General features: G+C 44.6%; 1 protein-coding gene across 1 annotated transcript; it reads left to right on the top strand.

Moving 5' to 3' along the window:
• The first annotated feature begins 369 nt into the window (after positions 1–369).
• LOC149360845 (uncharacterized) lies at positions 370–25,945 on the top strand. The gene is made up of 5 exons (XM_089567946.1): positions 370–483; positions 16,263–16,414; positions 23,707–23,774; positions 25,029–25,112; positions 25,815–25,945. Exons 2-5 carry the CDS (start codon positions 16,296–16,298, stop codon positions 25,943–25,945), a joined length of 402 nt encoding a protein of 133 aa, XP_089424072.1. The 5' UTR covers positions 370–483; positions 16,263–16,295.
• The last annotated feature ends 456 nt before the right edge of the window (positions 25,946–26,401 follow it).

The following is a 26,401-nucleotide window of genomic DNA, read 5'->3' as shown; positions in this document are numbered from 1 at the left end:
CTGCTTATTTCAAAGCGAAACCTTCATTTGATGCAATGTACCAACATACCTTTCCACCTGTCAGATCTGAAGGGCGCCGTGACTGCTCCGAATAATTACCTGCTCGTGTGCACTGTACTTGCACAGATTCCTAGATATTTTAAGAAAAAAATTAGGACACAGCTGTTACTAGTCGCGTCTGGCACATGGGAGGCTTGCGTGCACCCTGTCACATCCTCGAAAATAATATTTGTTTTTCCAAAAAAGCCTTGCGGACCCTAGCGCATGGCATGATTTAATATAGTAGCAGAACGAATTCAGCAGGGATATGGGCTCGAATAGCTGAGGGAATATAAACGCACCTGGAAGCAAGCACCGGCGCAAACCACGTTGAAGTAGAAGTGACGAGATGGGTTGCAGTTCCACTCCTTTCCTCGCAACTGGCAGTCTTTTCTACCTTTGCGTTGTTGTTGGCGCACTCAGAGGACCGAACAAATTGCAAAGGTATGTTCCAGATATGTACAAGGTAGGAATTTCCTAGTGTGTCCTCTCTCAACGTAGCCAAATCATGAGATTTCAACCCATTATTATGTTCTTTAGCGCTGCTTTCTTGCCTTGGATAATCCTTCATTATGTATTGAATATCTTTGATTTTGTCTGCTTTTGTCAAGATTTTTCCCGAACAATAAATACATGGCACTAAATAAACTCACTTTTTGCCAATGCGTACACTTAAGGTGGTTATTCGGCCCTGAAAACAGTTGCGGTACTTGAATTTCCGAATGCTAAATATCTTCGTTATTCATACAGAAGGCGCACCCAGATCGCTGAGCCGCTCATTCGATCGGCTGCTGAGTACGCAGTCATACGTACCCATCAACGAACATCGGAATGCTGCGCTTTCGCCGTAATGCGAAGCTACACGAGCGCCGAAATTTTTCTCCATGGGAAGGTGCCCATGTGGACGATGTTTATCCTGTGGCAAAAAAGTACAGCTGATATCACTTGCTCCAGAGTCTGCAGCCCATTATAGACGTATATTGTGTGCTCAACCGCGTAAAGGACCAACTGAATGAAAACTTCGCAACAGAGAGGCTTTTATTCACCCAGTGTACAGTGCGTTTATGCACTCTGCGCTTATTGGGCGCTCAAAAAGATTGGTTTGTATATTCATGCAGGCAAGTAGTTTTCTTGCCAATTTTACTGAATTAGAAATGATATGGATCTCACTTACGTAATGGCGTTCGTGAGTTCTGGAATTCTGTCGATGCTGCACAATACACAGCGTATGGATCGAAAGTGCCTGCAATATTGCTTTCTAATTTTTAAAAGCAGTTCTGATGGTACTTTTTGCGATAGCGCCAGAGGTGTTAGTTTTTGGGGTCAGATGAGGCAGCTGAATCAAGATGCCGTTGAAGAGAAAGGCGTGAGAATATTTTTTTTTTCCGGTCAGGAGTCGGTGTCACAGTGCTTGAGTGATTCCTGTGTTCTACCCGCCAACTTACCACTGATTAGCTCTGATGGTTATGTTTTTTTCTTTCGAACACTTGGTGTTTGCAGAAGAAAGAGGAGGCTTCTGCGGCCTAACAACAAATGGAGAATGAAGGGACAACAATAATTTATTTTATGAAGCGCGACATGTTTTGAAAAGTAATGAGCCCAAAATGTTGATGTGAACTGGGTAATACTTCGCAGTGCCACTGCATAGATGCATTGAATAGGATTGAAACGCGCGAAGGAAGGAATAAAAGAAATAATTTGCTGCTCTTTAGGTGGTTAAAGTTCTTTAACGACCTAAATTGCCTTAAGGCAGCAACCTAAACGGGGCTGAACGTGAAATGCGTCATTAGCTACGCACGCTTCCTAATGCATTGAACGACTTGTGTTGATCCGGATTCCGCGCTTCAAGGTAAAAAATGGCGCAGTCGAAAAGAAGGTTGGTGTTCACAGTTAGCAAAGCTTTCCTGATGTCCATACATCGAACATGTTGCGGCTCGTGGCGCTGCGCTAGCCCTGTGCAAGCTTTGGAACTTGACGCCCTTTCCAGGCGAATGAAAGCACTTGGGCATTGAGCACGGTCAAGCAGTGACGTCGGAAAATTAGTGCCATTTTACAAGGAAAAAGAAATCTTGAAATTCCTTTGGAACTCGTTATTCTGACAAATTAAAAGTTCGCCTCTAGTTCGCCGTTATATTCGATGCTCTGTTACTACGGCAAAAAACTTACCTGCAAGTTTCCCATGCCAATGGGCTCACCTTTCATTTGTGTATTGAGAACTTCATAGCCGGCGTTTAGTGTACAGTCGATGTGCGTTGCGAGGGCGACGAAGAGACCAAGAGCAACGAAGCGAGTGAGTAAATTGTGGTCTAGTAAACATATACGTCATCATGTCAAAGCACGCCCATGTTTTATAGGTCTGATATGAGCTTCAGAGCCCTGAATGGTCCTTGCAAAAATATTGTCGCGGACGACAGAAAAGTCGTTCTCGGAGTATTTACAACCGCTTCCTAGTCGCTGAAGGCGATTCGCGACGCTGTTATCGCCGATTTCCTGTTCGCGGATGTCGTGCAACACGCTTAAGCCGATTTGTGGCAACCTCTGAGAAGAGAGAAAGCGCAAAGGGGACGCAACGAATGGAGTCCGCGAGCTGAAAGGGCCTTCAGTGGCGTTGTCGTCGAGAGTGCCTATTTTAGTTGGCTTAGCCGTACAGCACACAAGCACACAGATAACACTTCTTTTCATCCTCAGAGCGTGTTGTGGAGAACGAATATAGCTGAACGAATGCTTTAATGGTGGTCAGCTTCTCGTAAATATAATTTGTTTTAGGCTTTCTTTGTGCACGTGGCCCTCTGAACTTATTATGACCTCAGTACTGTCTGGAGTACCTAGCGCATTATTAAACAATTTCAACGAATGGACGGACTGGAAAGGCCAATAATTTACAGTACATAGAGGAAGAAAAGCAAAGTGTCGTAGAGGACCATGTAGCGCGAAAAGAAGTGAAAAACAAGGAAGCTGAAATTGGCTCCAACATTTCTGTGCGCAACTGTTGAGCTTCGCTACAAATTAACTTACTGAAAGTGAAATGGATACTAGCCTTTACATTTTATTCGTTATATTCCATTCTGTAATACCTCATAGGAGTCCAAGGTGCCAATAGTATTTCAATCAGAATTTCAGCAGTCGCACATAATCGGCAAGGCACCAGGTCAAGGCAGTGTTATGTTCGTCCCTGCGTGAGTCTGGGCCATATGACCTTCTACTGGCCTGTTCACCAGCAATTACAATGGAACAGACAACATACATATGCGTGAAATGACTCAAAATACCGTAGTTGGCAGAGCGTAGGCATGAAGTATTATCTATTGAAGCCCTATCTAGTGATGTAGACCAACACCATGTTTGCAAACAAAGCGGCGGGTTCGCAGCAGGCGTCTCCATGTGAGGGAGAAAGTAGGCTTATCGCCCCTAGAAATACAGGGAAGCAAAAGGCCTCAAAGTAGATTTCTGACTTCGCAGCGCGCCTATGATAATGTCTGAGAGCGTCGAACAACAAAATTTATCCTAGAACAAGTCTTGAAAGTATGATGTCTCATTTATGAGGCGACGTATCTTAAAAACATGGGAGTGACTCATGGGAGTGACTCCCTCCCGGCAGTGGGTACTGAACGGATGCGCGGCCCATAGAACGCATGTAAGTAAAACTTTCAGAATCTTTATCTTGTTTCATGGAGTACCCACGGACTTCAGTAAGACGACGAGTTCAGACAGTTAGTGCAAACTGACTGTGAATAACTGTGCACGGATGAAGGACGTGGGAAGCAAACAGGACAGGTGCTGTGAATAAATCGGGATCAATACATGGAAAGGGCTCAATAAAGAAACAATAAACTACAGCGCCGGTCCTGTGATCTTCATCTGTCCCTTGTCTCTGCGCTGTTATTCGCAGTCAGTGAGCACCCATTACACGGCCGATATTTAACAGTTCGGTAGTGCTTTGAAGACGAGTGTACCAAATTATGCGGTGATTTCAAAGCTAGCTTTATAAATGTCACGGTAAATATATGTTGTGAAACGAGACGTACCCTCAAAAGGCACTGTGTCCGCTGGGTGTTTCCCCACATCACGCAAGCTTCTCGTGTAGTCTGTCGTTTCTGCCACGCACTCTTGATTCCTTTGCAAATACTGCTGTGCAAACGGTAACAATTTACATTGAAGACAGCCCTTAAAGAGCACAATAAACGAATCGTGCACTGCAGCAGACTACTAACTGCGTGAGTACACCCACAGGTGGCGCTGACGAACGCCGGAGTCGGCCGGCGCGTCGACTGCGGAGCCGTCTGCTGCAGTGTGTGGGTCTCTTTCGTGCGCTTGCCAAAACATTTGAGAATGCCTTTTTTGAGGTGATGCTCTCTAGATTATGTAGTTTTAACGACTCTATTAGTGAGAAAATGTAACGCACACAGCAGCACCTCGAACTACATCAGAAGCCTGTGCGATTCTCGGAAACACCCAGCGGAGAGAGCGCCTTTTGGGCGCAACTCCGGATTCACAATACACAGTTATCGTGTTGTTTTCAAAAGACAGATTCGTGAAGTCGTACCGCACTTTGTCAGAGTCTTCTTCAAAGCACTCGCCAACTGTTAAAGAAACGAGCGCCTTCATTGGCACTCTGTGAAATAAGAAAAATATTTCTGGGTGTTTTTCTCAAATGCGCTTCTATGGGACGCGCTCCCATTCCGCACCCCCAGGCGAGAGTTACTCCCGTGCGCAGGTGTTTTAAAAGTACGTTGCCCCCGAAATGGCGCCCCACATTTAGAATTTGTTCTACGTTTATGGTTTTAACGTCCCAAAGCAGCTCAAGCTATGAAGGACGCTGTAGTGGAGGGCTCTGGTTAACCTCGATCACCTGGGGTCGTTTCACCTCCTCTGACCTAGCACAGTACACAGGCCTATAAAATTTCGCCTCCATCGAAATGCGACCGCCGCGGCCGGAATCAAATCCGTTCTTTCGGGCAAATAACCGAGCGCCATAACCACCGAGCCACCGCGGCGGCTGGATAAGTTTTTGGCTTAACGTGGTATTGCTGCACGACGGGACGACGTCGTAGTTGCAATGTGAAATCAGAAAGCTGCTTTGAAATCTTTTGCTCCCATGTATTTCCATGAGACCTAAGCCTACTTTTCGCTCGTCAAGTTTAACATTAATCGTCTCAGTTGGCGACGGCAGCGCCACCGCATCTTTCTTGCGTCACAGATCGGTGGTGGTCTGTACGTTGTTCATGGGCTGAGAAAGAAATATTTGTCACTGAAGAGTCAACTTTAATAGTGCACATGGTAAGCCGCTCTTAGCATAGGTAGCCAGGAAATGATAACTCAGCTAAAAGAATCTTTCTTGGCCGATATACCAAGCGTACAAAGCTAACTCACCTGCAACACCTCACGCACAAGTGCTAGAAAACAGCTTTCAGGCGGTCCTATGAATTCTCCAGCAGGTATTTGTGTTGAGCGCGAGATGGGTCTGCTCTAGAGCGTAGTATATTCGGCGACCGGTTTCAATGGAAATCTATAGAAAGATACAGGGGCGGAGCGTCCTTAAAGGGAATCTGAAACGATTTTTTGAGTATTCACCATTATTTAAGAGTTCCAAACTATGATGTATCTTGGTCAAGCATGAAAGTATTTCTCGACTAAAGTTTAAAACATGAACCTATTCTTCGATTAAAACTGCAAAGATGTTCAAGCTCTCCTAAATGCTTTGTAGAAGAGCGGATGAGCTTGCAGTGATGTCATTTTTGACTACATTTCTGATTTCCGCTGCCTTCGGCTGCATGCTGGTATGCGTAGTTTGTTGCTGCCAAGCAATATTTGGTGAGCTTCACCTTTGATGGCGTTTGTTTTCTTCCACGAAACAACTGTTTTCTCGCTCGAAACACAGCGCCATTGAACGTGACGTTAATATCGAGACCTCTTCCCGTGGCTGTGCACTGCAGAGAAGCCTAAACACCGAAACCGCTTTATTCAGTGAACACGCACCGTTCTAAATGCTCACAGATAACGATTTCGCAGGCTTTAGCTGCGTGTTCCACACATTCAACACATTTAAACTGATTCTGAAGTCATTGAATTCTAAAATATCTTGAGTTGTTCATTAACTATGCCATTCCAGCATACTGTTCGGCCACGCCGGTGGGCTTGGCAGCATGGCATGTTAGTCCTTCAACGGTACTATCAGCAAGAAATGAAACGCGAACAAGACAACTGAACCACGGACTGCAAAATAAGCAGCTCTTAGCCAGGGGAAGCTGAATACTAGTTCCTGCTTTTTTAATTTCGAAGGCACGAAGACTATTCTTTAGAGGTGCTATTCAACCGCGCTTGTATTTTCAATAGAGGAGCTAATACATTGGTGCTTTTGTGTTGCCACCTCAGTTTTCTTGTTCGCGTTTCATTCGTTGCTGATAGTACATTCGCAGTATTGTTAGGGAAGCTGGCGCCACCTATGAAAGCTTCTTTTAACTTGATGTGCCATGCTAACTCATAGTAATAAAAAGCTGTTCTCCTTCATTATGAGCACCGAAGTTTGGCAGCTGTGATATCAATGTTACTTATTGTGACGCCATTGGTGCGTTAGGAAGGCGCTAATAACTGCAAGCGCAGACTAGTACAGGTATATTACGCGGCGTATGAAGAAAGGGCATGCTTCGGGTCCGTACCCGCCTGTCCATAGTCAGAAAAAGTTGTCGCAGGGTATAGCGTCATTAACGAGAAGCCGGGGGCGCCACAGGAAGCGAACCATAATTACTGCGATCTTTGATATCAACTGTAATTTAGACATCTCCACAGAAACTTGAAAGGCTTAATTACGCAGCAGCATGGGGTGTACTGAACGCTCCCCAGAGTGTGCCGTTTTAAGTCTTTAGGCAAGTGAGTGAGCGTAATGACAACCCAGAAAAGCATGCGTTGACAGGAATGATGCAAAACACTATTCTTATGGCCTAGAGAAAGCCGACCTCTTTTCCGTTATATTTTTGCCCACCTTTGTCAAATCTAAAATGTCAAATACTTTGTTACGGGCACTCTTTCTCGTGTACCAAGATCCTTTCCCCACGAATCAAATCAAGCTGTCGACATGTTAATAGCGCCAAAACCAGCAGCAGGAAGTCCCACGATAACTTTTGCAGGCGAAAAATAAGCACATATAATTAATTTACAAGAAAGGTGGAGGATAAAGATAATGAAATAACTTATATTAGCGTTACCATAATTCGAGAAGCCGCATGTTCCGAAGCATTGAGGTCTACAAAGGTGAATAGCTATACTCTAGAAACTGGACAGGCCCTGTAAAATAGCTGAGCCCATCTATGCAGGGCAATTTACTCGTCTCTTGCCGCTGCTTGCTCCACTCAGAAACGAAATACCGCATTAACATTTTCTTCAAAAGGCTGTAAAAAGTGGACAGCGCTTACATTACGGTGAAAAGCAGTTGGAGGGCGGTCCCGCTATCTACATCTTGTAAATGCCCTAGAGTAGTTTTCTCTTTTAATCTTCTTCTTGCTGAATACTCAGCTTGCTCATGGCACTGCGTGTAAAATACATAACTTCCTACTGTACCTAGGAGGAGCTTTGAAAAATAATTATTGAACGGGGGCGTTCACTTGCATAATTATGTTTGAAGAAAGGTTGTGTGCTGGTCGTCGCATTTTGGGGTGTGGAGAGAATCTACGCCTTTCCGGTTGCGAAAGAACACAGTAAATATCTTTATGAGGACCAACATTCAAATGATAAAAAGGCGTCCCACGAACGGCCGATGCTTGGCCTCCTGAAACAAAACTTTAAAGATTCGTGAATCGCATAAATATACCAAGTAAAATCACCACAGGCACTCGCATTGTGCTCCATGTGGTGTTCAATTCACTGCGCGAGCATGTGTAAAGTTGAACAGCTTTATATGGCATAAACTATGCGATACAAAGCCATTGTATTGTGCTCACTGAGTGAAGAACTTCCACATCAAGCATATTTGTCCTAATGGGACCTTTCTGCACTGTGCAGCTTATGTCGGAAATTCTTTTATTTATTCGGCCTTTGCGAGCTTTTCCGCACCAAGAAAATTAAAAGGAATGTGCGCGAAGGTGAACGAAGAAGCCATTCCTAGAGAAGAGCAATCGTGTGGCGTCAGGCACACAAACAGGTTCGTCGAGTGCTGTGAAGGGGTGGTCTAAAAGATACCGCTATCTTGCGGCCGAGCATATGTGGGCCAGACGGGCAGATGACTAAATGAAAGACTAAGGGAGCCCAACCGCAACTATCGCCAGATTAACTCACCTGGAAATCTGGCGACACACTGCGCCAGGTGCGATAGCTGCAAACCCCACTTCCAACAGACAACAGTTCTGCTGAAATCCAGAGATAAGACAATCAGGGAGCTGTGGGAAGCCTACTTCATGGAATCGGAAAAAGGTACCTTTGTAAGTGACCCCTCGGTTTTGCTTTCCAAACAGGAAAGGCAACTCTTGGATCACTGTGAACGATTGTAATCTAATCAGCAGGGAAAAAATCTCTTTTTTTTTTGCTTGTTGACATGATTGAAAACTGCTGTTCAACTCCGTTTTTTGGTGCTTTATGTTATGACGTGAAGCTTATATATGTGTGTTCATTGCAATAAAACTTCAGTTTACAGTTTGCGCACGAGAGTTTGTGTCGTCCCTGTTTTGTCCCGTCTTTTCAAAAGCGCAATTATGTTTGACCATGTTAACTATCAACTAGCCCAATTTGAAACTTTCTTAGCGTACTGCTTAAGCTATGGGGTATTCTGCATCGAGAAGACATGTTTTTTGACCCCTCAAAGCCCATACAACTCTTTCAAGTACATGATCCTTAATTGTGTTTTACCCCGTATTAGACGGATATGTTTCAAAACTGCTTGCGGTGATTAGCTCGGGTATTAGCTGCTTCTGCACCCGGTGCAGATATAGCCACATTTGGTTGCTCTTGAAGACCGCCATGGCACTTCTCCTGGCAGACCCACTCCTTTTAATCTTGGACGCAAGAAGACTGACACCTCCGGGAGAGCACGCTTCCATATCTGACCTGCATGAGCAATAGTCAATGCGCCCTTGGAGTGCATGCTTCTATGTCCGCCCTTCATACGAAGTAGTAAATGCGCTTTGCAGTGAAAATATGTTCTGTTATGCATTGATAAGGTGAAGCATCAAAACGCAGCCTCTATATGTCTAGACCTTGTTTATTCCCTGTACTCGAGAAAAATCAAGCAAGGTGCCGTAATTTAGATGCCTCAATGTGGAAGTCACTGCATCTTTCCCTTTCCCGAATCTCACTGGACAAACACCATGCCCGCGTCGGGTCGCCGATAAATTCAGCCTCGCCGTACGATCTCCTAGCCACCCTGATTAGCTCAATTAGTAGAAAGACGGGTATACACGGTCGGTAGAACTAAATTCCATTTTCAGCACACAACAAAGTTTTATTCAACTGCGACGTTTCAGAGAAAGCTGCAGAGCACTGAACATGTTAGGCATGTAACTGCGCTTGAGTGCATGCATTTACTAAGTCCCTTTTCCTCACGATTGCTCAAAAAGGGGGTTTCATCCACTTGGTGAGTCACCTTTGCAGGTATTAACGGCTGGTATTGAGATACTCTTGTAATTCAAATGTGACTGTTACGATCAGAATCTATCGATCTGGGGAAAAGTGAAATATTTCAGGCATTGCCGACCTGCAGGAAAGGTCTGCAGAGTGTTGAGTAACTTCTCACCAAGATGTTGAATGCGTAGCGATCGGTTTACGGCCATGCCAGGCAGCTACAGCATGTGCTCGGCACGACTTTCGCACATAACCTATTCTGCTGGTATTTTTTAAAGCAGCTCTCTGCTTCGTATTCATCATCAAGTACTCTTGCATGTTGCTCTGTTTGAGCCTCTGCACCACATATTCATTGATTTCTTCATTGTTTGCTTTCAATGTTTTGGATAGAGCCTATTGGTTTTCTTAGTTCTCCACCCCTCTGCGCCGTTTATGAAGGTGGCGGCAACAGTCCTGCACAATTAAACTCAGACGCATGCTGCGTTTCCAAGGAAAATCTGTATATAAAGCTTTTTGACCTCTGCATTGCACGCTCCTTGCAGAGCTCAGCCGAGGAGTTAGCAATTGCACTTCACGGGAATATCTTGAGCATACTGCGAGCTCCTTCACAAGTTTGGAACACCTTATTCACAGCCTATAGCATTAAGACATGTAACGGAAGCGCCTAAATCCTACCACAATAAACCAAACCCAGATAAAGACAGGTGCCACCACATGCTAGCAGGCAGCATCACCGCGACGTGGGGTGCGTCAGTGGCGTCAGCGGCTGTTAAGGGAACTACACACAAGCAAAAAATAAACCTGGCATGCTGGGGCAGCTCGTCATGAGCAGGTCGCGCTGTGTTGTGGTAGAAGCTCCCGGGCATGCAAGTCTGAGCGGCTGGCAAATGTCCCCAACTACGAGCTGGTGCGCAAGATGTTCAAAGATAATAGAGAGATTTAGTATAGCGTATCAGCGCTTACGTACGCTATACGCAAGCATTTAGCGGGAGGTTACTGTGGAAGTCGCGAGAGCACTTTTAGTTTACCGTACAACCGCCCGAACGCAACGATAGCTAAGGCCGCAGTGGCGCCATCTGGTGTTATAATGTGAAAACATTTCGTGTCGTATTTTTCGCGCTTAGCCAAGGCATAGGCCAAACCGATCCAAGTCGCATCACGTAGATAGCCGGTTGCATGGCGTCCCCGGTGAGTCACGCACTGCGCAGTCGAGAAAGGGCCTAGCTTTTTTTTAAATTTTTTTAGGTAACCGAACCGAGTAAGGTTTTTTAAGAACGTAATGGTACGTACTAGCATTCTTTCGGACCCCTACTGCCCTACAGCCGAAACGGCTACTTTTGGCAAGGCTATGACTACCTTGGCATAAAAATCCAAATCAAGCCAATCCACAGTCGGCGGTGTTTTGTTAGGGTTAGGAACGGCGGAATCGTTACACAGAATCCAAAATAGGGCAAGTTTATCACTCATTCGTTCTGCTGTCGGCGAGAGGAGGCAAAGCGAATATTATACGTTCCATTTAAGGGCAATGAACGTGCCTAAAAACCCAATAACATGACATTTTCTCTCCGAAGCGGGCGACGTGGGAGCCGCCATGTTGGCAACGCTATTTTTCCTGGCGTACGCAAGAGCACGCACGCTAAATTCGAAAAATAGCGTACGTAACGCGAACGTACGTAAGACATCGGTTTGAAATAGCGTTTGGCGCATGCACAGTACGACTGACGCTATTTTATAGCGTACGCTCTGCCTTTGCGTATGTCTACGTACGCTATACTAAAACTCTCTACCACCCTGCCCTCCAGCGCGTACGCTAAGCGTGTGTTCATTGTGGCCTCTGACCTCTTGTTCAGTGAACATGAGAAAATTTGCGACGAGAAATTCCAGCAGCAAGTTGTGCTGAAAATTAACAACGTATATCAAAACATAAAAGAATTAGTCCGAAATAGATATGCGTGGCGAGAGTACATTTTTGTTATGGGAACAACATTTCGCGATCAATCAAGAAGACTAGCTTACAGGACTGGAAAGAAGAAATAGAAAAAGAAAACGAGCACAAAGTCGTCGTCTTTTTCTACTTCTTCATCCCAGTGCTATGCGCTAGTCTTTTTAATTATTCTTGAACAACAAACTACAGCAGCTTTCTGCGTTTATTTATTAACAGGTCGACGGCAATTAACTCAGTAGCAATGGATTTCTTTTTCATAATTGAACGGTAACTATTTGGGGGCTGTAACTGCCCTTAGCAAAAACTAATACGTTTCGAATATACGGTGGGCTATTTAAATTGTATTTGAAACATATTTTGTATTCATGAATGCACTAAAAATATGTAGGAAATACGTTCCTGAAATTTCATGCTTGGTATTCGAAATATATTTTTAAAATGTGCCAAAAATACCTCACTTAAAGCATACTTCGAGCACTTTTCAAATACGTGAAAAAATATGTATGCAGTTTTAGCATCTTCTCAGTGTATTAAAGGTGTATTTTCAGGAATATGAAATTAATTCATCGAAAGTATACTTCAATTCTAGAAAACGGGCAGCCCTTGTAAACGTATATGTATGTAGTTTTAGCATCTTGTCAATGTATTAAAAGTGAACTTTCGTAAATATGAAATTAATTCATCCGAAATATACTTCAATTCTAACAAACGGGCAGTACTTTTAAACGTCTTTGCACACTTCTAGCTGCCGTTGAACAGTCGAGTGCTCGAAATCGCGTTTCGGGAAATGGCATTTGCGTGTCGTCAATGTATTTGAAGTGTACTTCCGTAAATACGCAATTAATTCGTCCAAGGAACACTGAAATTCTAGCAAATTGGCAGTCCGCATTAGCATGTTTGCAGCGCACTACAAGCTGTCGTTGAACAATCTAATGCTCAAAATCGAGTTTCGGGATCGCATTTTGGTGCTGGCCATCTATTTAAAGTGTACTTTCGTAAATACGCAATTAATCCGTCTGAAGTATACTTAAATTCTAACAAATGGGCTGTCCGCGTAAACATATTTGCATTACACTTCAAGCTACCGTGGAACAATCTAGGGCTCGAAATGACGTTTCAGCGAGGAGTGAAAACTTTCCTTTTTGTGTCATCCTTTCGTTTGTGGTAACTTCTAGCAGGAAGGTGATCACCACTTATACCCCTGCTACACGGGCGCTTCGAATGCCTTCAAACCGAATGTCATCTAACGATGCTACACGTGTTCTGTCTAAGGGAGTGCTTGAAGATAATATTACGCCAATGAATATTAACCGCGTCAGCATGAAATTTCCCCGGGAGTGCGCCGATGAGGACGACTGCACTCATACTGTTGTTTACATCGCTTGTTTACATAACATAAAACGCAATCTGCGCTTTCGTTCTATTAAACAATCTGTTTTCTTTTTTACTGGTTGTACTCGTGCTTGTTTACGCAGTGCGACAATGTGTGGGAAGCGGTGATGCGATCGCACGCCTGAGAAAGCCGGGTTGTTGGCATCGCGCAGGACTGGCGCTTCTCGCTTCTTGTCCCGGCTTTCTCCGACGCGACCAGTACTTTTTTTAAACTACTTTATCCAGAAGTATGTCTGGCGACTGTTATCCACAAGCTAGCGACGGCGACGACTGCTGCTGGCCGTAAAGCACGGCTCGGCAGTCTGGGTCACACCGGCGATTCCCGTTCATCGTACGCGTGCCCTGCGATGTAAGCAATACTTGATTTCAGGTCACTGTTGCCAAAACTACACCTGGTGACTATTTGCATTCGCTAAAGCTTGTGATTCGCTCTTCACAACCGCCGAAATCCCTGCGAACTCGCTGGGCCTAGTCGTCGCGGAAGGGAACAGAGCCGTTGTCGACTGAAATTGATTTGGCAAGCGCTTATCGCTGGTGAGTGTTCAGGTGTGCACACGTGAAATATAGCCGTTCGTTTCGCTCATTTAGAAGCGCGAGCATATACACACCGCCGCCTCATCACCGTGCTCTCGCTCAGCCGCCGACAAGGCTGACCGTCCGCCGACCGGATTCGTCGGTGTCGTTGGCCTGAAAAACGTGTCCCTCTAGAATCATATTATAGTAAACTAGATATTTCACTATAATTACATGCTGTTGTTCAGCTTGATATATACTGTCGTTGTCGGACTAGTGTGACCGCCGTCGTCGTCGTCGCTGTACACTGAAAACGAGCTGAGGCTTTCGAATGCGTTTCGAAAGTGTCGTGCAGCACCGCGGCAGTCCGTCGAATCCGAATGTCATTCCTATTCTCGAATGTCATTCCGCTCAATGTCATTCGAACATTTCCGTGTGAGAACGTGATAGCATTATACCAGCAAAAGCGCCTTGGGTACTTCTGGGTCTGAATAAGCCAGCGGGAAGGACCCCGTCTGGCAGGGCAGACCGGCTCTCTTACACGCCCATGTATCTGTTGGTTGACAGTTTGACTCCTGACCTGTGTCTGACGCAAGTTTCAACTAGCAATTCCGTTCTCAATTAACCCCAGATTCGAACGCGACCAGTAGGGTACTTCTGCGATAATTTGGCAGCCCACAGTATTTGCGCAAAAAAAGGCCTCACCGCGCAAAATAGTGCGTCGCTTTCGCTGGGTATATAAACGGCAAGCCAAGTATAGCGCTTGTCATAGGATTTGTGTTTTTCTGTGTCGCTGTCGTCTTGGTATGCTGTGTGTAGGTATCTGCCGTTCCCATTCAATCACGTGACCTTATAATATCAGATTCCTGTTGATTAATGATAAATACCCGTGTGCGATTTGTTCTCCAGTTGAAGAATTAACCCGTGTCATTCCATGGAGCCGCCCAGTAGACTTTTTTTTAAGCCCGAGTAAACATATTTTTAATGTATTAAATGTATATTTTTAGTATATTTCTAATGTATATTTTTATTATATTTTTAATGCATTATAAATATGCTAAGCGGGCAAAAATGTACTTTTCACGTATTTTTAAGAACGTTCAAAAAATTATTCCTGGTATACTTAGAAAGCATTCGTATTGCAGTTTAAGCATAGGGACAAAAAAATGCGAAATAAATATGAAATTAATACAATACGTTTGAAATGCATTTTTAGCACATCCTCTTTTTCGCTAAGGGTGGCCACTGTTATCAGCTACGTTTCAGACAGATTAATTGTAACTGTGATCGATTACTTCTTTCTGTAAAGTCTGCACGACTAATTCGAAGGTAGTATTACACGGCAGCGTTAAGTTTCCACTCAGAGTAGAAACCGCGTAATTTATTGCACTGGTCTGTCGGGAAAATTCCAATTGATCGATAAGGCCCTGATGCCAAATGTAGAGCTGTGGAATAAAACCAGTTAAAACGAGTTAAATTGTGGTTAGGATTTAATAGCATGGCTGCGGTGTCATCATGACCTATAAAGATGTAAAATAAATTTATTGCATTCAATAGAAAATTAGGATAATTAGTTCGAAATCGCACCCATGGCCCTTCGGTTGTGGATCAAACAGCTACCCCTGTGCCATTTTTTTTTATTAAACAAGGTAATTAACTTATGCAACATCGGTGGAATTTGATTAATAGAGACCTTGTGTGTGTTGTGGTGTACCACGCGGTAGCAGATGCCCTTTAACGCAGTGGCGTCCTATCCTTAAGGTGAAGACGAAATGTCCCTGTGATTTGTATTTGGGCTGTCGTTTTGCACACCAGATTTCAACGCGAGGGGCAGTGCTCTTCTTGAAAGACGCAGTACACGCCAAGCGTTTATGAAACTGAGCTGGCATTGTACCTTATGCAATACGAAAATTTATGTGAAAGATTGGTTGGTTTTGGTTTATGGGGTTTAACGTCCCAAAGCGACTAAGGCTATGAGAGACGCCGTAGTGGAGGGCTCCGGAAATTTCGACCACCTGGGGTTCTTTAACGTGCACTGACATCGCACAGTACACGGGCCTCTAGAATTTCTCCTCCAAAGAAATTCAACCGCCGCGGCCGGTATCGAACCCGCGTCTTTCGGGTCAGCAGCCGAGCACCATTACCACTGAGCCACCGCGGCGGCAGTTTATGTGAAAGATACTTTGTGCAATTGAACATAGAACTTAGTACTGACGTACCTGCCGAGCTTTACCGTTCTACGCAGCGTCAATGGCAGCCGTCGCCTGCGAGAGCAAATCTACGCCGATGACCTAATTCCTAAACCCGTGCGCACTTTGTAAAACACCATACCACATTTACCCACAACTGTAAAGCCGCGCACCATGTGCACGATAACGGCATTGTTTTTTATGCTGCTCGCAGAGACGAAGTCGTACATTAACTCGTACATTCAGAGCTACTCGAACAACGCGGCCCAGGAATACAAAACGAGGGATATTGAGGTTGGGGCACCGGGGCCCTTGAAACTGCTTTCACATTACTTTAGCCCGTCACCGCGTATCTCGTTCAGGGAAGAAATTTTTGAATCTCTGCACGTAACGAGAGCTAAAACTATAATGTGGTGTTATCCTTGGTGCAGTCGATAATATAGGCACGCTGCTTTACAAATCATAAATAACTTTGGTGTGCAGGTCTCCCCTTAGCTGCAGGGCGTGTACGGGCATTTTCACGGCCTGGTGTTAAATATAAAATTCATTAACAGCAAAGAAGCGCTGAGCGTGAACTTAATAAAATGTATCAACCGTTAAGGCGATCATTACATTTGTGGACTTTTATTACGCTGCAGATATTGGAAGCATTCCCCCACCCGATTGCAGTGATGGACATTAACAGCGATGCTAGACTGCAGTGCTTGTCTGCGCGCCGAACAGAAATAGACCCCAAGACTCGGACAGCAACGTACATATGGTCGTTAGCAGGGGAGAATGGAGGACCACGGTAAGTTGCCACAAACCCTGGTGATTCGCAAAAAGCACTGTAAATAGATGTGCCATGGGAGACGTTTATATCACTACATTTACCCCCCTCCCCACTGCTCACTGCTCATGTGCAACGTTCCTATAGCGAGAGAGACGCCACTATGGTCATCGTCTACTTCCCACGGCGCCGCGGTCCCAAAGCAGTTCGCAGTTATAGTGTGCGCTGCAATTATGGCTACAAGTTCATGTCACGTGCTTGAGCATTCGCGGCAGATTTGCGGGCGGCGGTATGGCTATAGCGTTCCACGTTTCGTCCATTGCCAGCGCTGCGCCTCGCAGTGGCACGCATCGTGTCAACCGATTTTAGGCTTTGTAATTTGTAAATACTGCACATATATTAGGAGGCTATACACCCCAGCAGACACAGGACAGAGGGAGGGGTTCACACCACCCTGTGTCGTCACCTCCCTCTTTCCTGAGTCTGCTGCAGTGTATAGCCTCCTGATGTCTCAACAATTGGCCACTCATCTACCCTCCTAAGCTGCACATATAGCTTTCCCCTATAGCCTTTCACGATGTTCCTGGGCGCTTTGTTTCTCGCTACGCAGCGCCTGCTACATTCATTTCCGCGGGCCGCAGCTCTCGTGCCTAATATAATATAGCAATTGCTGCAGCCGGCACACTTCCTTCTTTTTGTATTTTTCTTTCAAAAACCACCACAACTAGCGCGCAGTGCTGAAGGGGAGGAGCGGAGTGCTTGCATTTTGAGAATAAATGCAAATGAAAATCCAACGCATGTGAAAACGAACACAAATGGTCTGACCGAGCTGCACAGAAGCAGGGAGGACTCTGCGTAGACCTTCTCCACTCACCACCTACGTGAATATTCAGTTAACACCGCCATGGAAGCAGACGACTCCACTCCATCAACCTACTCTCGCGGTGCTGCTCATGTACAGTGCTCATGTACGTGAGTTGAACTTGAATCACGCTAGCACCGCAAACGTCTTTGAGGATGCGGTGCCTTAGGGAAGGATAAAACGTGCCTAGGCGCGTCTCCATCGCTATACCAACGCCGCGTATGCGCAGTGAACAGGGCGGCTCAGATGAAGTGATATAAACCTCTTCCATATGCCAGTATCGGTGCCATATCTTTAAGTTCAAAGCGTTGTTCGCTTGTCTTGTCATAGACGCTCAGTTTTGAAGAGCATGAACATTTCCAATATGCCATAAGTTATCTAGAAGTTGGCAAAGTTTAGTTGTCAGCACAGTTCTTTTCAAAGTGTATGTCGCTTTATTAATTGCTCTTTTCTTGTGTGTATACGAAGCTAATCGAAAAGGGAATAGCAGCACCATTTCTACACAGTAGCCAAACGACCAATGCGGTGACGTCAAGATTAGAAAGGTTTCTGGCAGGACCAAGCTAAAGGTGAACAGCAAATATTCCATTTATTTCCATCAAAGATGGGAGTGGCGAGGCAAAAAGCTGCGATAGCAGCTTGACAAGTCCTCGTCCCCTACAAAGCAGCAGCAGTACACGCCGACAACCCGACACATCTTTGATCGAAGAAAAAGAGAAACAAAATAAGAGAAACAAAAACAGATATATATGATAAAGTATAGAATGTACTGCTCAACAATAAAAAAGAAAAAATGGACGACTTGCACACACCAAAAGCATAAACTTGTTAACAAATTTATAAGAACGGTATGTACACTGAACGCAGTTCTTTTATGCGAAAGAAAAAAAAAGTGAATACAAGCTTCTAAGTAGGAGGAAGATCAGATACTAATATCAAACAAGGAAGCATTGAACTCTGTAAGCACACTGTAAAGAAAAATGTAATGGTAAAAAGGAGGATGGTAAGGAGGAGGAGGAATGGTAAAATATAATCTGTGTCCCTTGAATAAAATGGCGGAACTCTAGAGAGGCGCCGTATAATCTAGCAATTATCTTTGCCCACTGTGCCTTGTTACATAAGACAAGCCATAGACCCGTATGGCCTTGAGGCAGCTTATTTCTACCCGCCGCTCTGGTGCGCGTACTAATTAGTACGCGCACCAGAGCGGCGGGTCAGCCAATTCTATAGCGTAGTAATAGACAGATTGAGGCAGCAACGATTCCGTGAGGGCGCATCTCTGAGGGTGAAACTGCGAAAAAAAATTGCTAATAATATTTGTTTTTTACTGTTCTTGGCGCATTCCCAGGCAATACAGGTCCACAAACGTTGAGCGTTCTGGTGGGATGCGAAGCCCGTTGAGTATGTCTTTCTTAAGCAGCTCTGTACAACGCGAAGAGTCACAATTACACATGGGGGATTTTCGCATGTCCGATGCAGTTAGAAATCTGCAGCTGAGAAATGTAGAGACTTAAAACTGAGTGAAGCGCGCGATGACATGAGGCACTTCTGTTGTATGGTTCTTCCCAATCTAAACTCTAAAAAAGGGATTGGCAAGGCAACACCTTGTTGACGCAATCAAGAAGTTTCGTTCACAAAATTTCGGTAGAGCTTCCGAAAACTCTCCGCTAGATTCTAAACAAATGACTACCAGCGAGCGAGATGTAGAGCAGCCTTTAAAAAACAAAAACGACCCTCAACAAAGAATGTTGAAGATGGAGCAGAAAGTTGATAGGTTTAAAGTTGCAGCTTAGATTTGATAATAACATCAGCGAAAAATACTGACCGGCAGATACGGTGACCCTGTAACATTTGTGCTTCTGTCAGGAGGCTCGGGGAACTGGGCCAAAGGCATTATGAGTTGGAAAAGAAATAAAGGCTACAACAGGAAATCGGTGACGCGTTATGAGGATTATGTTAATCTAGAGCCTGAAAAGTCTTTCTTTTCACAAAGAAATAGATTCAAGTTAGTTGGTAATTATTCGGTATCATAACGCACCCGCAGAGTACAACTGTAGTTAGTGTGAGGTGACTCCTCATAGAGCACATTTTTATTTAATATTCGAGATAAATATAAAGAACCATATCAAACGAAGAAAAAAGGAAGCACAAGTTCAAAGAGAACACAAAACACGGATGTCATGGTTTCACGCTGCTAGGCCACAGAAAATAAGCTCCCTTTTACGACAGCGAACTGACGGCGCAGACAAGAAATCTTTGGCCAACGAACCTATCTCCAACGTCTCTACAATTTCGTGCATGATCTGAATTGGGTGACTGTCAATATCTACATGCTTTCTAAAATCAGGCGCGTAGCTGCTATTAATACAGTCGCCAGGTGTTGCCGACGAGAATGGAGCAAATTGTTAAGCGAATCGCAAGCTGTACATTTAAGCACAGAAATCTCCTACGAACATAGTAAGACGAAAGGACGGTGCTTTTTTGTATTTAATTACTTCGTGAGTACGCACATGCTTGCTGCTCAATTTTCTGTATTTCTTTCCAGGAATTAAACTTTCGCTGCCATGTAGGAAACTGAATTTCGCTGAGGCCATAGAGCCCAAAGATTGCGTGTGTGTGCCGCCAATTCCTCTCCTGTAAGGTAAATTGAATACTCGTGCCGCAGTGGTTACACAGCAGCAAGTTTAGTCCTGAGGGAATTGATTAAAATGAACGCTTGTCATATCAGCGCAAGTTATGAACCGCAACAGTATCTTCCTATGAAGCATTTCCTTGCGTAGCGGAATCTATAAGGTAAATGATTTTCAGCGCACGTATTTCAGCTGTTTGAAACTTGAAAATGTGAAAAACGTTCTAAACGAATGCAAAGTCACTAGGAAGGAAGTTATTATAAAACATGAACTAATGCTTCATAGATATATTTAATCACTGTATTGCACGGCTGTTCGTTAGGAAATGGTCATTAATGAGTTTCCAAGAGCGCATCATGTGGCAGCAAGGAATACAGTACGCATCAACACAGTGCCAAGAATAAAAGTCGTCAATGCTGTGCAGTTTATGAAAATGAATGTTTGACTTGCGGCGGCTCGGCACTTATTCTGAGAAAACGATAAAAGATGTGCTCTCCATTGCGTGCTTCTATAGATGAGAAATTACGAATTTCTAGCCCCCTCAGAGTTCAGTCTTCGTGAAAGAATGTGAGATAGGAACCAGAGTCATTGATGACCATGACTACGCCTCGTTTCCGCTTGTAGCTCTACCTTATTAATTCTGGAATACAGTTCAATATAACTGAGAAGCATTTGTGGCTTGTCTTTTTGGTTGATATTTTGGAAAGACATAGCTGCGCCAAAAAAAAAAGGAAACGGATGTAGTGAGGGGACGGGACGCCAGCTGTACTATCAACAAGCTTTATTGGACGAAAAGCGTTCATACACCAGCTACTTTACCCATGTGGCAAGGCACGTACAGCCAACATATATGTGTTTATAGACACATATCAAGAAAAACATTTCATTCCGATGAAGAACCAGTGACATGTCACCAATACATCTATTCGTTTTTTCATATAAAAGGCCTTTGCAATTGCCGTTGTGTTCTGTCACAATTATTCATCAACACATGACATTCCGATAGGCGAAGCTCCCAGGCGACACGATTTTTTCCCGAGCTGGCTTAGCAGGATCTCGAATATATTCATTTCCTTTTGTTATTTTTCATTAAAGACCCGATGATAGGTTTTACATAAAGGGTGGGAACAAGCATTGGAATGTCAAGGGAGAAAACCAGCCAAAAGAGACGGAAACACAAGAAGAGAACGACACAGGACAACGGCTGGACTAACAACTGAATTTTTCATTGAGTACAGACCGCCAGGTAATCACCACGGATGCGCCAAGGCAACACTCAAACATGATCACTCAAATAATCAAATTCTTTTGCCGTTAACGCTATCGATGGTGAACTGCCGCAAGCATCACCGTATTTGGCAATCTGGAAGGCCTCCGTGTTTTTCCATAGCCCAGGATGTTGACATCTGCGAAATGTGGGGAACATTTCCCAGGGCATCTACTACAATGCAGAGCAAGACTGGCATCTTCACCAGTGCCGACTTTTGTTCTGTGCTTGCGCAACCTCTCGTTCACACAGTCCCCCGTCTGACCTATGTAAAATTTTCCACAGGTCAGCGAGATCTTGTAGATCACTTCGGGTCCGGCACTTTGTGTGCACAGTTCTATGTTTGGTCATGCAACGCTTCTTATTTCTGCAAGGCATAATTCGCACACAAAGACCTGAAAGCTGACCACTGACAAAAGGAAAAAAGTCCAAGTCATGCCTTATTTGCACAAAGTGTCGCACAATGTTAAGAAAGTCGCCGAGCGCCAAGGGGTCAATTTGGTTTTTTCTGCGCCAGTTAAGCCTTCAGGTCCTTGTGCGCGAATTATGCCTGGCAGAAATAAGAAGCGTTGGACGACGAAACATAGAACTGTGTACACAAAGTGCCGAACGAAGTGATCTACAAGATCCCGCTGACAAGTGGAAAATTTTACATAGGTCAGACGGGGGACTGTGTGAACGAGAGGTTGCGCAAGCACAGAACAAAATTCGGCGCTGGTGAAGATGGCAATCTTGCTCTGCATTCCAGTAGATGCCCCGGCAAATGTTCCCCACGTTTCGCAAATCTCATCATCCTGGGCTACGGAAAAACACGGAAGGATCGGGAAATCTTCGAGGCCTTCCAGATTGCCAAACATGGTGATGCTTGCGTCAGTTCACCATCGATAGCGTTAACAGCAAAAGAATTTGATTATTTGAGTGATCATATTTGAGTGTTTGCCTTGGCGCATGCGTGGTGATTACCTGGCCGTCTTTACTCAATGAAAAATTCAGTTGTTAGTCCAGCCGTTGTCCTGTGTCTCTTTTGTGTTTCCATCTTTTTTGGCTGGTTTTCTCCCTTGACATGCCATACCAACAGGCCCAACATCGTGCCCTGCTCCAAGCATAAGAAGGGCCAAGTGCTAATACACCGAAAGGTGATTTGCCACATTTTCGGCGAACGCGCATGAGGACGTGATGGCAGCGATGTGGTTCTAAAGGTCGTTCAATCTGCAGCAGCACGGAAAAAAAATGAAGCGGAAATGGTGACAGTGCGGGCAAGTGGACGACATATTTGGAGTTTATGACGTGTGCGGTGTCATACGCAGGCTGGAACCTTTTCTTCAGGAACCTTCGCGATCTTTTTTTTGATAATGAACTATTGTGTTCACGCAGGCGCTCAATGAGACTTCGTCTATTTTGCCCACATAGTCTTTCACACACGTAAGCGAAAACTCATATAAAGAACCTGCGTTGATGTTTGCAGTGTTGATTGTAGTGTCATAATACACAGCCTAGCGAGAGGAGCAATCAGCTTTTTAGTGCACTCGTTGTACATTTCCAAGCCGCCTTCATGCGCTGATTTGCATGAACGTCGGCTCTGTGTCGAAGCCACACGTGCCGCGCGTCAGCTATGTGAGCTTTACTATACGCTGAGGTAAGGTAAGCAATGAATGCTATCAGCGAATACTATAGCACAGATAGCTGAGAGAAGGTAAGTAATGAATGCTATCAGCCAGTCACGAGTCTCTAATTGTTGAAAATGCGCTCACACGTTTGCAGCGGTCCAAGCCGCTGACGGCAGCAGTTTTTAGTCACCGAATGTAACAGTTGCCGTGTCACCGGTGCAGCGGAGGTTCCCTATGCTACTACTTTTTTCAGTCCACGTGGAGGGTTTCATGTCTCACGGCATACTCTAGCACTTTCCTGTCTCGAATACGTGAACACAGGCTGGTGAGCTTTCTTGAAGCAGAAAATATTACGTCTACCACGTACTTATTAGTCACCATCTTCAGATTGTGCGAAGTTTGGTGTACGTGATGCACAACCTCCGGCCAGGTGTAGTGAACGTCACCCAGTTTTGGTTTGAAATACTGCAGTGCGTCCCGGTGACTGGTGGAGAACAGATGGCTATAATTTAACAACTTCTCTGCATGCAAGCAGCGCCACATGCAACAGAGGTCACAGAATTTCAGCGAAGAAATAAAAGCAGAAGTGGCAGGATTGCTTGGCGATCGAAAAAACGAAGCTCTTTGATATCGCACGCAGTAGTTCGATTCACACTGGGGCACGAATTTTTTTTCTAAAATCCAAAAGTCGGCTTTACTGGAGGCGGAGCACTAATGGCCATAGTACTGTGCAATATCTGTTCAACTAAAGAGCCCCATTTAGGAGAATTTATCCGGAGGCCTTCACTGCGGCTCTCATCATTGGGACGCTAAGCACTAGACGTCTAAGCCACAAAGTATAATTGCTTAAAGGTATCCACTTTTCAATAACAGTGATAATAATTTAGTTATTCCAAGAGTTTCCTTCCAAGTTTGCTATAAAAATCTTGTCACGCTCTTTCTTACAGAACACAAGTTCGAATCTACCATATGCCAGGCGACACACCTGATTCCACTCGAGTGACCCTAGGTTCCAGTAAGCATTGATTTGATTCCTTACTATCTCTATGGTACTGCTCTAATAAAGTTTCTTCCGGGAGAGTCCGTTTATTTCAAGGAAAGTGATGACTGCGCGAAAAAGCAAGGTGCCTGTGGTGTCGTAATCGTATGCATTTCTGTCCCTCTTAAGCCCCTCCTACTCGTGGTCAACCACTTCTAGGAAATATTTTTAAATTTTTTCGTAATTTAGTTTCTCTCGCTCGCACGCAGGCTCGTCTTACAACAGATCGCGCAAGGCGGTTTGAGGAAAGATTTCTAGAAAATGCAAGGGCTTTTTGAGTGGCATCAAGGAGTGAATTATTTATTTCCACTAGGGGAACAGATGCAAGCGAAGAGCACCGGAGGGAAGAAATAATTTCGGCCTAACGCTCAACGCAGCCAGCCCAGCCTTGATTTGCCCACGATGCTTCCTGCCTGCCGAATAGCGTTTCGTTACGCGTTTTGTTATTCGGCACGAAGGGACGGCCAATAAACACAATTTTAAGCAGTTCCAACTGTCCATTCCCAAATGGTAATTTTAGACTCCAGTCTATGAAAAGAATTCACTGTATGGTCTGTAATTCAGGTTCTAAGAGCGCGCATCTACTGTCCTCCTGATAGTTAACCGGGAGGTACATTTACCACGATCAGTGCGGGACCTCTGCAACCGAGGTGCATGGGAGTCTTCCCACACGGCCAACCAGGCTAATTACCGCACTGTAATGACCTCCCAGAACGGATGTTTCAGGTGTACCACTGCCGCATGGCTTGCGTCAGGTGTCCATCATAGCTGGAGGCGTTTGGGGTCTAAAAAAATTTTCCACCTCTCAATAGTTTGAATAATATTGAAACAGGCCTCTCATGATTTCATCATTTTGGCCGATATCTGTACTTAGTTAGTATTCACAAAAATTTTTAACCGAATGAGGTCATGATGTGTATTTCGCACGCATAAACTGTCAAGCTCAGAATACAACAGGGCGGCTACACCTCTCGCCTCGTACCAACGGTTCTACTAGCCTGGATTTATGTTAAGTCGAAATATGAAGTACAATGGGCTTTCGAGCCGCTTCGAGGCTTCTTGTGCAGCAGCTGAAATGGCTGAGAGTTCGAAGCAGTGTTAAACAGATCCGTACAGCTTATTATTGCAGTGAGAATACAATTTTGTGCTCATATGTGAAAAGCGGAGCATTTATGTGCCCTTCTACCACCAACGGACATTAAAAAATATACGTATTCTTTCTTTTTTTAGGAGACAGCCCTGTTGAAGTTGGCTACTTTCGTTATACTGACTACAAGAATTGCGTTATTCTTGAAATGGCACATTATGGAGACCGTAAGAAAAACTCCCTTTTCACCTCTCTCAAATTCTTTAATCTACATATTCTGTTTTGTCTGGAATATTTTTTTTACTTTGTTGGAGCAAGGAATTATTGTTTCATAATGCTTCGAGGATAACGTGTAAGATAACCAAGTGACCTATATAGTGGATTCGTTTTCCCGTAGCGTTCCGCAAAACTTCATTCACCTAGTTTTGCTTCTTTTGCCGGGGTACTGTCTTCGACAGCAGGCACACGCCTGTTGTTGAGTCGTTTTCCGACTAATTATCGAGTTACCTCGCTGTCCACTGCAAGCCACTGCTGGTATCCACCTTTTCCTGACTACCATGTAGAACTTCTTAACTGAAACCTCACCTATCGTGAGGTTGTAGGAGCTTATCATATTGCATCCAGGAACAATTGTGGTGACCAGCTACATGTGAGCTTGGCTTAGCGAGACGACAATGGGATCGAAAGTGCTCCAACAAGAGTACACTAAATTTTTGTTCATAAATCAGAGTCACTAGTGCGTAACGTCTGAACTGTTTTGAAACATAACAAGCCGGGATATAGGAACTCAGTGTGGCACTCACTCTGTGCAAAGCGTTTGAGGCAGCGACAGTCAAGTGTAGCATATGCACCTGGCAACAGAGGCCACGCTGGAGGTCATGAGCTCACCATTCACTGCTTTGCACGGCCTGTTGTTTATTACTTTACAGAATGCACGCTTTGGGTCTCGGAAGATGTGAAAGACTCCATTCCTGCCAAATGTATGGACCAACACGCCGATATATGCGGTGAAGGTGTTTCCATCTACGACAAAGACCAGTGCAAAGACACTGATCAGTAGCCGTACGTGGGCTGAGGAGCACCGCGTACGATGGGTAGACTGCAGTAAGATGTAATAATAAAGTTTCCGCTACCCCTGTGCTACCTAAAGATATATCTGCTACTCTCACGTAAGCGTGAGTGTAGAAGTAATGTAAAGAATTTTGAACACCGCCCAGTCTGTCCTATACATGCGCCTCACAAAGAAAAGCGTTGGGTATGCACGGAATGCAGAGGCCACAGTACAGCAATACTTCAATAATTCGAAAAAAAAGCGACAGGGGGATGCACGATGCAGTATTCTGAGAAATGAGTGGAAAAACGGGGCCATTTTATTAATAACAGAACACTTTATTGTCTGAACACTTACATTTGCCACCGAAATGTGGCGCTTTGCTCTTTCATTTGTGGCAATTGCCATCACCCGTTTTCAAAGGGGACGTTCCTATCTTCCATCCATCCATTCATGTCAGTGCGA

This window comes from Amblyomma mixtum, chromosome 2, assembly GCF_055824585.1.
Source record: "Amblyomma mixtum isolate Tamu chromosome 2, ASM5582458v1, whole genome shotgun sequence".
NCBI classification, from domain to species: Eukaryota; Metazoa; Arthropoda; class Arachnida; order Ixodida; family Ixodidae; genus Amblyomma; species Amblyomma mixtum.
Note: the sequence above shows the minus strand (reverse complement) of the source record. Positions and strands in the feature narration are given on the sequence as shown.